Raw genomic sequence first — 13,768 nt, 5'->3', positions numbered from 1 at the left:
ATTGGCAACATGATTGTGTATAAAAAAATCCTCTCAGAGTGGCAGTATCTCTCAGAATTCAAGATGGGCGGAGGATCACCAATTCCTCCAATGCTGTGGCAAAAAATATTGGCACGATATAAAAAAAGATTTTTTTTTAGAGAAAAATTGCAAAGAATTTAAAGTTATCATTATCTATAGTGCATAATATCATCCAAGGATTCAGAGAATCTGAAACAATCTCTGTGCGTAAGGGTCAAGGTCGGAAGACCATATTGGATGCCCGCGATTTTAAGGTCCTTAGACGGCACTGCATCACATACAGGAATGCTACTGTAATGAAAATCTCAACATGGGCTCAGGAATACTTTCAGATAACATTGTTGGTAAACACAATCCACCGTGCCATTTGCCGTTGCCGGCTAAAACTCTATAGGTCAAAAAAGAAGCCATATTTAAACATGATCCAGAAGCGCAGACGTAAAAGGCTCATTTAAAATGGACTGTGGCAAAGTGGAAAACTGTTCTGTGGTCAGACGAATTAAAATTTGAAGTTAATTTTTGGAAGGGGGACGGCATGCCATCTGGACTAAAGAGGACAAGGACAACCCAAGTTGTTAATCAGCGCTCAGTTCAGAAGCCTGCATCTCTGATGGTATGGGGTTGCATGACTGCGTGTGGCATGGGCAGCTTACACATCTGGAAAGGCACCTTCAATGCTGAAAGGCAAGTTCTAGAACAACATATGCTCCCATCCAAACATCGTCTCTTTTAGGGAAGACCTTGCATTTTCCAACATGACAATGCCAGACCACATACTGCATCAATTACAACATCGTGGCTGGAGAAGGATCCGGGTACTGAAATGGCCAGCCTTCAGTCCAGATCTTTCACTCATAAAAAAACATTTGGCGCATCATAAAGAGAAAGATGTGACAAAAAATATCTAAGACAGTTGAACAACTAGAAGCCTGTATTAGACAAGAATGGGACAACAGTCCTATTATTAAACTTGAGCATCCCCAGATGTTTGCAGACTGGTATAAAAAGAAGAGATTCCACACAGTGGTAAACATGGCCTTGTCCCAAATTTTTTGAGATGGGTTGATGCCAAGAAATTTAAAATCAACTTATTTTTCCCTTAAAATGATACATTTTCTCAGTTTAAACATTTGATATGTCATCTATGTTGTATTCTGAATAAAATGTTGAAATTTAAAAACTTTCACATCATTGCATTCTGTTTTTATTCACAATTTGTACAGTGTCCCAACTTTTTTGGAATTGCATTTGTAGCTATTTTATATCCTGTATTCTAATTTATAAAATAAGAAGATGATTTTCTTTTATATATGAACTGCCTTTAAAATGGCTGCTAGCTCTGAGTGAAACTGGTGATCTTAACAGCTCTGTACTTTTACAGAGCATACACACATGTGAGTTTTCTACCAAACACAACCTAAGATGCTCATTTTTACTACATGTCTAGCCACACTCTATACCCAGTGACTCACTGGAAAATTCTGCAAATGCTTTCGGATGTGTGCATGGAAAGACCGTTAGGAAGCCTTTAATTTAAACTCTTGGAACAAGTATACACCAAAGAGGAGGTGAAAATACCTTTGAATGAAGTTCTGGACGCTTTAAGCAGGTAAGGATTGTGGTAGATTTTGAATCTATCCCAGGAGCACTTGGTGTTTTGGGATACCACTCGACCATGTGGCTTCATGCAAAGACCTTCTGTCTTGTTCGGAAAGCTGGGAAGAAACTGGAGAACCTGTCGGAAACCAGCATAGATATTGGGAGAGCATGCAAAACTCTACACAAACTCTAACCTGAGCCCAGGATCAAAGCAGGGTCTCAGGAGCTGTAAGAAGTCCAGTCTATCCAGAGAGCCGACTTAAAGTTGTTGAGGGCAAGTGCAAAACCCATCCACAAACCTGAAGAAAAAAATGCACCTACAAAAAGGTGTTTTTTGTGTGTGTGTGTTTCTGATTTTGTTATTGTGTTTTGGGGTTTGCTGCTGTACTGTCAGTGCTGTTGAGTTTTCAGTTTAGTTAGGTTTCTAAATCAGCTGTTTTGTATAAGGTTTCGTTGGTACATTTTCTTCTTTGATGATTAGTTTTTTCGGTTTTCGGTTTAAGCATTTTTATACTTATGAACCACAGTGTAGTGGTTAGCACTTTGCATCTCCAGGGTCGAGCGTTCAATTCTCCCCTTGGGAATGTGTGCTTTGAGTTAAGTTAATTAGCGTTCCCAAATTCCCAAATAGTGTGTGTGTGTGCACCCTGCGATGGATTGGCACCCGAGTGGACCCCGTCTCATGTCCACTGGCATATGCTCCAGGCCCATGTGACCCTGTACAGGATCAGCAGTATAGAAGATGAATAAATGAATGAGACAAACCTTTACAGTATAAAGTAATATTATTTGATTATATATGAGGGTTTTGGTGGCTCAGTTGTAGCTCAGTTGGTGGTTTCTCTCCTGCCATGCAGATGGCCCAGGTCCAATTCCCAGCCACTGGATGAGTGCCGGTCTCAAGTCCAGATAAAATTCATTAGGAAGGGCATCTGGCATAAAAACCTGTGCCGAGTTGTGTGCTTAGATAGGAGCAGCTGAAAGACCAACAATAACATTTGATTATATGTGTTAATATACTGTATTTTGCCTGGCCAAAAAAAGTCACCATTTCAACATCTAAGAAAACTAAGTAGAATTACTGGAACTGGGTTAAGAACAACTCAAAACATGATCAAAACTGGAAGGATAGTGCTGAACTGTCATCTTTGTGGAAGGAATGTGGTCGGAAAAAAATCACGAATAGAGATCAATTAAACAATTGGTAAAGTTGTATGGTGATCAACAGTAAAACCATAGCTATGTTTAATACAGTAGTGAAAGTAAAAGCATTTCTATGCTTGATTAAAAAAAAAAAAAAAAAGCATTTCTATGCTTGATTCAGCCCAATCATTTAACAGTGAACAGTTAATACTGGTGACTCAAAAGGTTAAAGGCTGATCAGAAGGCCAGCACCACCAAGCTGCCACTGTTGAACCTTAACCATATTTGCTCCCCCCCGACTCTGGCCCCAGTTTCATAATAATAATAATAATAATTAAATGGTGATGCTCAAGTCACTGAATTTTGTCCTAAATAATTTTCCATCACTGTGATACACTCGATTGTTAAAGTTTCGAAAAAGTTTGTCTCGTTGTCTCTGGAACTCTGACTTATCATCCTTTTTCTGAGACGGCTCTCGCTCTTATAATTAGTGGTGTTTGGGTGAACGTCCCTGTCTTTCCGCTGCTCGGCTGCCAGCATGATTGACACGCATTCTGCAGCTGATTCATACAGAAGCCGTGACTAATTACCGTCTCTTTCCTGTCCTCCTTTACCGTCCGTAATACGAAAGGAGCGATGCTGCTCCGCTTCAAACATCAGACACACTGCCAAAGCCGGTATTAGCGTTCACTGAACAAAGTTGCACTTTTGTGTTTTATTTCCTCCCCACCACCGTTGCTAGCACATTTTTGTCCACTCTCACAATGTGACAAGTGACTATGGGTCATTTGTAGGCCTGTTTTGTGTAATTAGGAGTTTTAATTGAGGCTCTAGACACAATAGAATTAGCTAAGCTTCCTTTTCTGAAGTGTGCTGCATTTCCTCCGGCCTTTGTATGTGACACTTCTACTCCGGTGTGACATCACACAAAGGCAATTAGCTCCATTCATATAGAAGTCAAGTGGGTTCAGTTATTTTACCTTTTTTTTCTCCCTCTCTGTGTTTTTCTTTTTTAATCTTCTTGAGTATAGTTTCAAGTTCGCTTTACAAACCAGCGTTTGCCTTTAAAACGCAAGCACAATATCACAGCTTTTCTTAGAGAGAGAGTTTTTTATGTATCAGTCAGAGTTAACTCACACCTTGTGTGTGTGAAGTTTCTCAGCAGGGCTGCCTGTCAAGAGGCTGAGTTGTAAGATGCAACTCGTAGTTGGTATTGAACTGCCACAATGGGGCATCTGGATCTTGATGGGTCGAAGAGGTAACTCCCAGCATGATGTCTTGTATTCCAGTTTATATAAGAATCACGAGGCCAGAAAGCGAAACAAGAGGGTAGAAAGTATGGGTGTGTGTGTGTAGATTTTCCAGCAAGAGTAATCACACACATTAAGTTTAAATGCAGTGACAGCTTTAACAAGACTTTGTCTAAACTCAGAGATGGTGTAGGATGAGCGGATTTTTACGTAGAATTTATATGATCTTTTTACATGTTTAGAGACATGACTTTATGACATTTTATAACAGTGATTAATTTTATTCATCATTATATGTATGGTTGAGGGCAAGTGCATGTATGGTTGAGGGCAAGAGTTGTATGGTACAGAAAACAAGTACCAATACCACATTGGGAGGTGTTAGCACAGTGGGTTAAAATTCTTGGTTACTGACCAGATGGTCAGCGGTTCAAGCCCCAGCTCCACCTGGCTGCCCTTGATCAAGACCCATAACCCTTTCCGCTCAAACTATGCCTACCCAGTATAATGGCTGATGCTGTGCTCTGACAGCAAGCTGGGATATGCAAAGAAAGAATTTCACTGTGCAGTAATTTAAATATGACAAATAAAGGCTTAACGTTACTTACAAATTATATTAGTAATGATATCACAGTGGAACCTCCTAAATCCTGCTCGTGACCTGATTTGCTCATAAACCGATTCAGATTTTTTATAAGAATATTTGTAAATACTGTAGAATTAATCTGTTCCTAATTTTTTTTTTCTTTTATATTCTGTCAGGTATAAAAATGCCTTAATTATACACAAATAATACAACACTTAATATAAATATAAACTACACGAGAGAGCGAACACTTGATTTTTTTTACATGTACATATATTGTTCACGTGCCATTCTTAGGGAGACATGCTACAGTAACAGGAGAATGTGTGGGGAGGACGTTAGTGTTTGAAAGGAAAGTCCCCTTCCGTAATAGCACTGGGTAATTCTCCTTCAGGGGTTGTCTCTCTTTTTTTGTTTCTTGGTTCGTATGTGGCTGCTGTTTCCACTTAAAATATATCCAGAGAGAATTTTTCTTTTCTTTTTTTCTGCGCTGCACAATTGTCATAAAGTAAGACACCATGTTATTGTTCATAAGGTCTAGCACGCTATTCAGTTTTGTTCAGATAATACTTCTCGGCAAAGGCTCAACAAAATTCTTTTCAAAATTCCGAGGATGAGTTTATGAACAGGGACAGATTGTTGGTGAATATTTAGGTCTTTAACAGATTTGTGGCAACATTCGTAAACCAAGGTTCCATTGTACTGTGCTATTTTCCCTTATTTATTCTTTAGACAAATTGTTATTATAAAGAAACAATTAATATACATTGAGCATGTATGGTTTTAAATCACTTGGTTAATCACTTTTTTATAGTTCCACTTTTACTTAAAGTATACTTGAAGGCAGTTGCATTAATTTTTTTGTCTTTTTAAAAAAAAAAAAAAAAAAAACTTTTTTTTTTTTGTTTATTCGATGGTTTGTTTGTTTTGGCACACCAAAATAGGAAATTTCTTTTGTAATTGTTGCTTTTATTTTACATTTTTTGTGCATTGTTTTGCTACACCAAGACTTAAAATCAAATACCAGGGCTCCAGATCTTGACGCAAACGGGTGCTAGTCCACCTAGTGCTTTTATTTTGTGACTAGCTTTTATCCAGACTGTCACCAGTAGTGACCCCTGCCCCCCTCAAAAAAGAAAAAAAAAAGAAAAGGCATGCAGCATTCTTTAATCCTTTAAAAGACTTTCTCTCCTTTCCTACGCAGGGAGTGCATGTGATCATAAAGAAGGGCTACATTCAATAACAAGATTGCTCGTGAACATCGTTTCTGATCTGATTAAACATCAGATCGTTGTCATAAGGTTTTGCAAGCACTCTCGTTATTCAACGCAGCCGTGCTGTACTATCATGTGTGCTCTCGTGCTCCGTCCACAATGAATGTGCTTGGACAAGCACATTTTAAATTTACTAAACAAATTTAACTAGTCCTTTATTCTTACTTCTTGCCTTTATTCTCGCTACCTTCTATCACGTACATTACAGTAGATGACACAAATCCATAGATCCCTGAATATGCATGTATCCTAATAATAAATAAATAAATAAATAAAAGCATTGTGTTCTACAAGGATGTGTATCTAAGATGCTCATTCTGTTCGGTTTTCATCAAAATGGGATCAACGTGCAGAAATAATCCAAGACTTTTCAATCATTTTATCTCTTAAAAATAAATCTCATGTGAGGGGGAAAAACAAACAATGGAGAAACAGAAGAGTATTTTTTGTCATATTAATATAGCTTTAAAGCCCAAAGCGAACATTTAACATCCCATATGCATTTTTTTGTTGTTTGTTTGTTTTTTAAATCCCAAATGAATATAAATGAATTCACTAACTGATCTTCATGGTTTGAGGTGTCTGAATTAATGATGAAAGTGGTGTCTTGTGCTCTGCAGTGTCTGGTGTTCGAAGACGCACCCAATGGAGTGAAAGCAGGTTTGGCGGCTGGCATGCAAGTGGTCATGATTCCCGATCAAAACCTGGACTGTAAGCTTACAAAGGAGGCCACGTTGGTGCTGGGCAGCATGGAGGACTTCAGACCCGAGCTCTTCGGCCTCCCCGCTAACAATTAAACGCAGATCTACGGCACAGATTTCCTGTAATCAGTCCGTCTAAAACGGTATTAAGCTGATGTCTTGTGCTCATTTCTTATCAGCCATATAGACAGTTAAAAAATTCACATTATAATTTTTTTCAATCATATAAGGCTGGATTTATTTATTTTTTCTACAGATGAAGTGAAAAGCATTTATAGTTTAGCCTCATAATCAGTATGAAAAAAAAATTAAACAATGCTCTGCTTGTCTATTATGGATCCGAACAAAGTGTTGTAGTTCGGCCATGCTCATTACGCTTTGCAGGAAATTGGATTGAACGCAAGCGTAATCTGATTGGTGCAGCTTAGTGAGCCAGTCACGAGGCTTAAACTCCCGGCGCACCCATTATGTACTCTCGGCACCGATGGCTTGATTTTGATTATGCCGCTCAATTAGGCACAATCAAGCCATTAGGTCACATCGACTATTTTTTCCCCTCTTTCACTTCCTCTTTCTCTTTTGTTGGCTAAATTAATCAAGGTAATGGTTTACTTCTATATTTAACACATTAATAAAATTGTCCAACAACGATCGAGGGTTAATCTTCAGTTATCATTCTGTACACTATCATTTCAACTGTCCTATTTTTGTTTTTTGTCATGTCAGGAAAGCAGAACATAGCAAAACAGTCTTAATTTTCATTTGTGTGTATACAGTATGTGTGTGTGTGGGGGTGTTTTATTGCTTTTCCACCTTTTCTACACACAGCCACAAACCCAGAGGGCTTTATTAAAATGCCAAAGAGATTTTAAAGTTCCATGCAGTGTAATCCAATAAAGAGGATCTGAGCGACCAGGCATCTTTCAGCTCGTACCTGCGCCGGGATGCCGCACATTGCTCTTCTCCCCTCGGTGCTGTCCGAGACACTGTCTGCTCCCTTTTGAGAAGCCCTCGGGGAGGAAACACATTTCCATCTTCTCTTTTTTATTTTTTGCTCTGTATAGAGAGTATGGATCTTTCATCTTCTCATCCTTAAAGATGAAGTGTTTGAGGGGAGGAGGGAGGTCTTGAAGGCTTGTTCTTCAGAATGACTCTTACCCATGGGTCTTTTACATGCTGTTCAGCACAGGAAACCTGAAGGCAGGGGTTTGAAGTATGAGAGCCGTCTGCGTGTGTGTGTGTGTGTGTGTGTGTATGTGTTTGCGTGCGTAAGATAGCATAAGCATCTGTATCGTTATGAAGATTTGCAACATGAAATGAACCAAAAGTCTAGGCTCCAGCGGCGTTTGAAATGATAAATTGCGTCTGCGATGCATTCGTGACTTTGATGAAGAAGTACATAACACACTAGAAGGCTGGTTCTAACAAAGAGCTATTTGTATGTTACTGTTTATGTGCATGACGAGAAAAAAAAACACAAAAGTGAAGAAAAGGACTTAGCAGGTGGTGTGACAAATTAATGCGACGCGTGGGAGAGCACCTAAACAAGTGCTTTTCTCAACCCGTAAATGTGTGAACTCAAACACAGGTTGTTTTGATCACCTGCTCGAGGAGAAAAATTAAACTGACACTCACACCATGAGATGAATAACTTTATTATTCAATTTATTATTTATAGTTTATCTCACTCACTGACCACTTTAGTCTGCTCTTTCATGTAGTTATCAAATCATCATATGGCAGCAGACATTAAAATGAAGAAATGATCTCAGTGATCTGAGGGACTTTAACCGTAGCATGTTTGTTAGAGTCAATAATGGTTAGTTATAATGGTTAGCTCAACCCTGGGTTACTGATCAGAAGGTTGTTGGCTCAAACCCCAGCTCCACCAAGCTGGGCCCTAAAGCAAGGCTCTTAACGCTACCTGCTAGGGGGTGCTGTATCATTGCTGGCCCAGTGTTCTGAGGACACTGTTTTTGTTCTGATCTAACAAACTGATATACAAGGAAATGATTTCATTATGCTGTACCATCTTGACCCACCCGTCATTACTTCAAATTAATTTCAATAATGTAGATTAGGTAAAAGAAATGTGATGTAATTAACACATGAAATTATGTAATTAATTTGAAAACAACAATCAATAATTTAATCAAGGACCATGATGAAACTGGCTCTTATGAATCCAAGAAAAAAAGAACAAAACTTATCTCTGCTGCATAGAGGACGTTCATTTAGAGTCACCAATTAATAAACAGGACACCAGTATGAAGGCTTTACAGAGCATACAGTAAGTCGCAGACATCTCAATATCACCTGTTCTATGGAGATTGCATTAATAATTTGAATTTGCATCTTTTGGATGCCTTTTTATTTTACAAAGTAGAAAGAAATAAAAATCATGAAGGACCATGGAATTGTAAAAAATGTCCAAATTTTGTACAGGTACTGTATAAGCAAATGTTTTTTTTTTTTTCATGTTAAATTAAATTAAATGATGTAGATTTATTTAAAGCAATGTTTTACTTTGACAGGGTGCAAAATGCCTAAAGATACAATTTTAACATTGTCACCTATGTAACAATCTTAGCGGCAACCTCATTTCACCTCTCGTCTGTTCCAACCACTCAGCATTCAGCATCACAGGCCTGATCATCTGTCATCATCTGCACTTGTTTCTCAAACAAAATTATTGTTCATCTAAAACTGGACAAGTACAGGGACTGGAGTGACAATGAAAGGAAATAAAGCCCTTCAGGAACCCTGGAGAACTCTTTAATTAAGTACAAGAAAGTCTGTCTCTTTGGAAGCACAATGAGCGGGTCTCAAGACTTTTGCGCAGTACTGTATTTGTGATAAAGGCTTTTTTTTTCCTCAAAGAGACTTCCTTGAATTTTCACAAACAAGAATGAACAGACTGGTTTAAGCTGAGAGCAAGGCTACTCTAACTCAAACAAACACTCTGTACAACCGTGGTAAGTGGGAAAGCATCTCAGAATGCACTGCATGTTGAACCTTTGAAGCAGATGAGCTACAAGAGAACACCACATTGAATTCATACTGTACTTCTGTCAGCCAAGAATGGGAATCTGAGGGGTCAGCTGGCCCAGGCTAATGAAGATAAGGGAACCATTGTTTGTTAATGATTTTGCTGGTTCTGTTTGAAGGGGGAAAAAAAGAAGAAAAAAACTGGATCAGAAGCTTAGCAGTTTCTGAAATACTTAAAGCAGACAAACAGAAAAAGTCACTAAGGTCAGTTTTTCCTTTTCTGATGTTTAACCTGTGCTGCTACTGCATGATTGACCAATTGGATAAGAGCTTCAATGTGCAAGTGAGGTCTATTGATGTTCCTAATAGCGGTGATAATGAGTGTCCTGCAAGCCTTAATACTGCTTCTGTGACCAGACTCAGTGAGGGTTGTACAATCTTTTATTTTATTTATGTATTTACATCTTACTGTCTCATTTAAACTAGGTATCTAACTCAAGGCATGCATGAACCGAAATGCAAATTACTAGTGGATAAGCAGTCCGGGTATTTTTATGTCCTGGCAACTAGCTTCTTATTTAAAGTAAAGAAGCTTTGTGTACATATATAATATATTGGCAAAAACATCCAATTGAGTGACATCCAATTCTTAATCCATTGGGATTAATATTATGTTGGCTGCCACCTTTGCAGCTATAACAGCATCAATTCTTCTGGGAAGACTTTCCACAAGGTTTAGGAAAGTTGAGGTCAAGTTCTTCCACCCCACTCATCCATGTCTTTATGGACCTTGCTTTGTGCACTGGTGCGCAGTCATGTTGGAACAGAAAGGGGCCATACCCACAAAGTTGGGAGCATGAACTTGTCTTGATATACTGAAGAATTAAGAGTTCCATTCACTGGAAGTAAGGGGCCGAGCCCAACTCTTAAAAGACAACTTTATACCAGTTCCAATAGAACTGCATACCAGTGCACAAAGCAAAGTCCAGTTTGGTTGAGTCAGGTGTGGAAGAACTTAACTGGCCTGTACAGAGTCCTGACCTTAACCCGATAAAACACCTTTTTGATGAATTGAATATAGATATGAGAAATTATGTTTGTGTTTGCACAGGTAGTCACATCAAGGGCATTCCTCATTGAATGTAATCATAGGCAGCGTCACTTTCATGTCACACTAAAAGCTGGTCACTGGCCATCCGAAATAATTGTGACGTCATCATCATAAATTTTTTCCTCATCATTTCTTTTTTTACAACAGTAGGCAGCATCGCCTACAGTAAAAACAGGTACATTAGGCCAAGCTTGTAGCTACTGAAATCCCAGCTCGGACTGCAGAGCGTCTACAGTGACAGCGCATACAGTACGACAGGCTGAAGTAAGGGCTGACAAGACAATGAAGCAGCGTGACCAGACACTCCATTCACAGGTAATGATAGCATGCAGGCATCATATAGACTATCACTATATCATACTATTCTGAATGCCACCACTTGTAGCACTATCTCACATCAGCCAAAGTGTGATCTACTCCCATAAAGAAGTGAAAAATAGAGCCACTGTTTGTTCATCCCTGCTGTTTTTTCCCCATATTTTCCATACGTGATACTTTTTACTTCTACTCACTGCATTTGTTTATGAAAAATCTGTACATTTACTGCCTACATTTTAAATAGAGACTTGTTCAGTCTCTAAAGGCTATAAGAGCCTTTCAGCGGACAATCACACAAAAGTGCATTGATTTTGTTATCCAAATGGCAGTGTTTACTTTGTCACTCACACCATACCCTGACGTAAGCTCCACCCCATGTGGGAAGGACAGCAACAAAACAATTCCGTCAGTCCAATTTTGCAAAAATAAAAATGCAGATTAAAAATGAAAGAATGGAATAAAAATGAAAATGCGGATTGGTTAGTTGCTCAAAGTTAATTGACCGTTGCCCAGGTAACGGAACCTGTCCACTTGATCTCTTATGCGTTTGGTTGGTGTTAAACAAATAACGTATTTTATATGTATATATAAAGACTATAATTATAAAATATGCAGATGTTTAATAGTTCTACCCGGCATTGTTTCAATATTGCTGGTATAAATCACTACTCTAGATCCGGGCATCAAAGACAATCTTCCTTCCTCCTGGCTGGTAGATGACCAACAATAATTATGATTGTATGTGAGAGAAGTGGAATATTATGCAGAGTTATATAAATTAGCTCACAGGATAAAGAAAGATCACCTCCATTAAGAAAAGAATGCATCTCTGCATGAAGCATTTCTTATTAACTGCCTAGTCCAACTTGCTGTCTTTTAAATTAAGCCATTAGTTGGCGCTGGGTAGAAAAGAGCACAGGCTGGGGAGACTGAGCAACCGTCAGAGTCAGAATGCACACACCATGCTGATACTGTTTAAACGTGAGGTTGTGCCACACCCACTTTGGCTTTAAATCTAAAAAACACATGATTAGTTGGAGTAATAAAGTAGTGGCGAACGATATAGCAATAGTGCAGAGCTGTACTCGAACACATGCAGTGCGCAGTCAGCAACATGATTTCGGCTAAACTGCAATCCAAATTATATGAGCAAATAAATATGATGGAGTGGAGTATACAGGAAATAAACCGAGTGGTATCATGTGGCTGAAGATGAAAAGTGGGGAATCACGAGTCAACGTGTCAAAACGAAGAAATGGAAGAAGACAAGTCGGTTCAAAAGGAAGCTTAAAGAAGCATTACGGAGAGGCAGAAAAAAATGATATGGTACAAGGGCAAAAAGCCGTGTGCTATAAAGGATGCTGAAGAGCTTTAGAACACAGCAAAAGAAGATGAGTGAGAGGAGACACAGATTACTTCTTTTTCCACTCTTCAAGCTGAGCCCAGATGGACAGGTGGAACTGGAACGCCACATTTCATCTTCAGTGTCAGCCTTTCTTTTCTGTCTGGGCTTAATCTGGCCTTGGGGGAAAAAAACAGGCCTATGACAAAAATACAACAGATCCAGCTTCATGGTGTGCATGAGCTGATTTTTAATACAAAAGCCTTTTTTTTTCTGTTTTTTGTTTATTGGTGACCCAACGATGATTGTAAGGATGAAGTAAATCTAATACAGTGAAAAGTTTTTCATGCCTACTTCTCTACCACTGAACTATAACTCCTTTCCACTACAAAAAAAAATGCAGTTGGCAGAAGGGACTTGAATATGCTGTACCACAGTTAGAGTAGCTAATTTGTAACAAAAATCTGGAATTGGACCATTTTCCCATGGTGGTAAATGCATTTGTACAGTTTCATATTTGACAGTTACAAAGCACTACTATTGCAGACAGCTTCCAAAAAAATATAAATTAACTAGCTGTGCCCGCAACTTCATTCGCATTGAATTTAATTATAAAAATAAAAATGTACAGTGCCATCTGTTGAATTTAGAGATGAACTAATAATTTTTTCAAGGTTGATTTTTTTTAATAACATTAGGACATTTTTCATTTGATTTCAAAGTAGCATATATTCTCTTTCTGTGAGCTGATTGTGATGAAACAAAGCCTATATGTTACCGTGAGTTTGGCCAAATACACCTGTGAAAACATTTGTAAAAATCCTCCAGTAGTTTTTACGTGATGTACGCATAAACAAACAGACTAACAGACCCATCTCGATGTGTTCTATTACTATCTTACGCCCCCTCTCTTTTTGCACACATAATTTCAATAAACAGACATGCAAACTTTGCAAATGCAAATAAAAAAAGTTTCATTATATTGTATAGATGACGGTCACCATTTCAACAAATACAAGGTTCTGGGTTGCAGATCAAAGGGCCAGGGGTTTGATCCCAGCTGGACCCTTAACACTATGGCCCAATCCCAGCCACTGCATAAAGTGCTAGTCCCAAGTGACATGATGGCCATCTGGCATAATACCTGTGCCAGATCTTGAGGATATACAGCCAAAACATGGTACAGGTGCTAAATATATCTCACCTAGGTAAAAAAGTAATATTCAATTGGGTCTCATACTCATATAACACTTCTTTTTTTTTTACAATACTTAATGCTTCTTGGAGCCCCATCCATGCTTTTTTTTTTTTTGTTGTAAATTTGCATACATATTTTAAATCATTGCTGCTACTTCAGGAATGCCAAATGTTTATTGTTTCTTCTCCCACTTCCTCAACTCATACCCCATTACTACAAAAGTACTGAAACGTGTTA

General features: G+C 38.5%; 1 protein-coding gene across 1 annotated transcript in view; it reads left to right on the top strand.

The window, feature by feature from the left end:
• The window catches only part of pudp (pseudouridine 5'-phosphatase), a 42,804-nt gene extending 35,579 nt beyond the window's left edge, over positions 1 to 7,225 (top strand). Inside the window, exon 4 of the mRNA XM_053476664.1 lies at positions 6,494 to 7,225. Coding sequence (XP_053332639.1) covers positions 6,494 to 6,670 — 177 coding nt within the window. The 3' untranslated portion in view covers positions 6,671 to 7,225. The remainder of the gene's footprint in view (positions 1 to 6,493) is intronic.
• The last annotated feature ends 6,543 nt before the right edge of the window (positions 7,226 to 13,768 follow it).

This window comes from Clarias gariepinus, chromosome 18 (assembly GCF_024256425.1).
Source record: "Clarias gariepinus isolate MV-2021 ecotype Netherlands chromosome 18, CGAR_prim_01v2, whole genome shotgun sequence".
Lineage (NCBI taxonomy): Eukaryota > Metazoa > Chordata > Actinopteri > Siluriformes > Clariidae > Clarias > Clarias gariepinus.
This window is presented reverse-complemented; position numbering and strand designations above follow the sequence as displayed.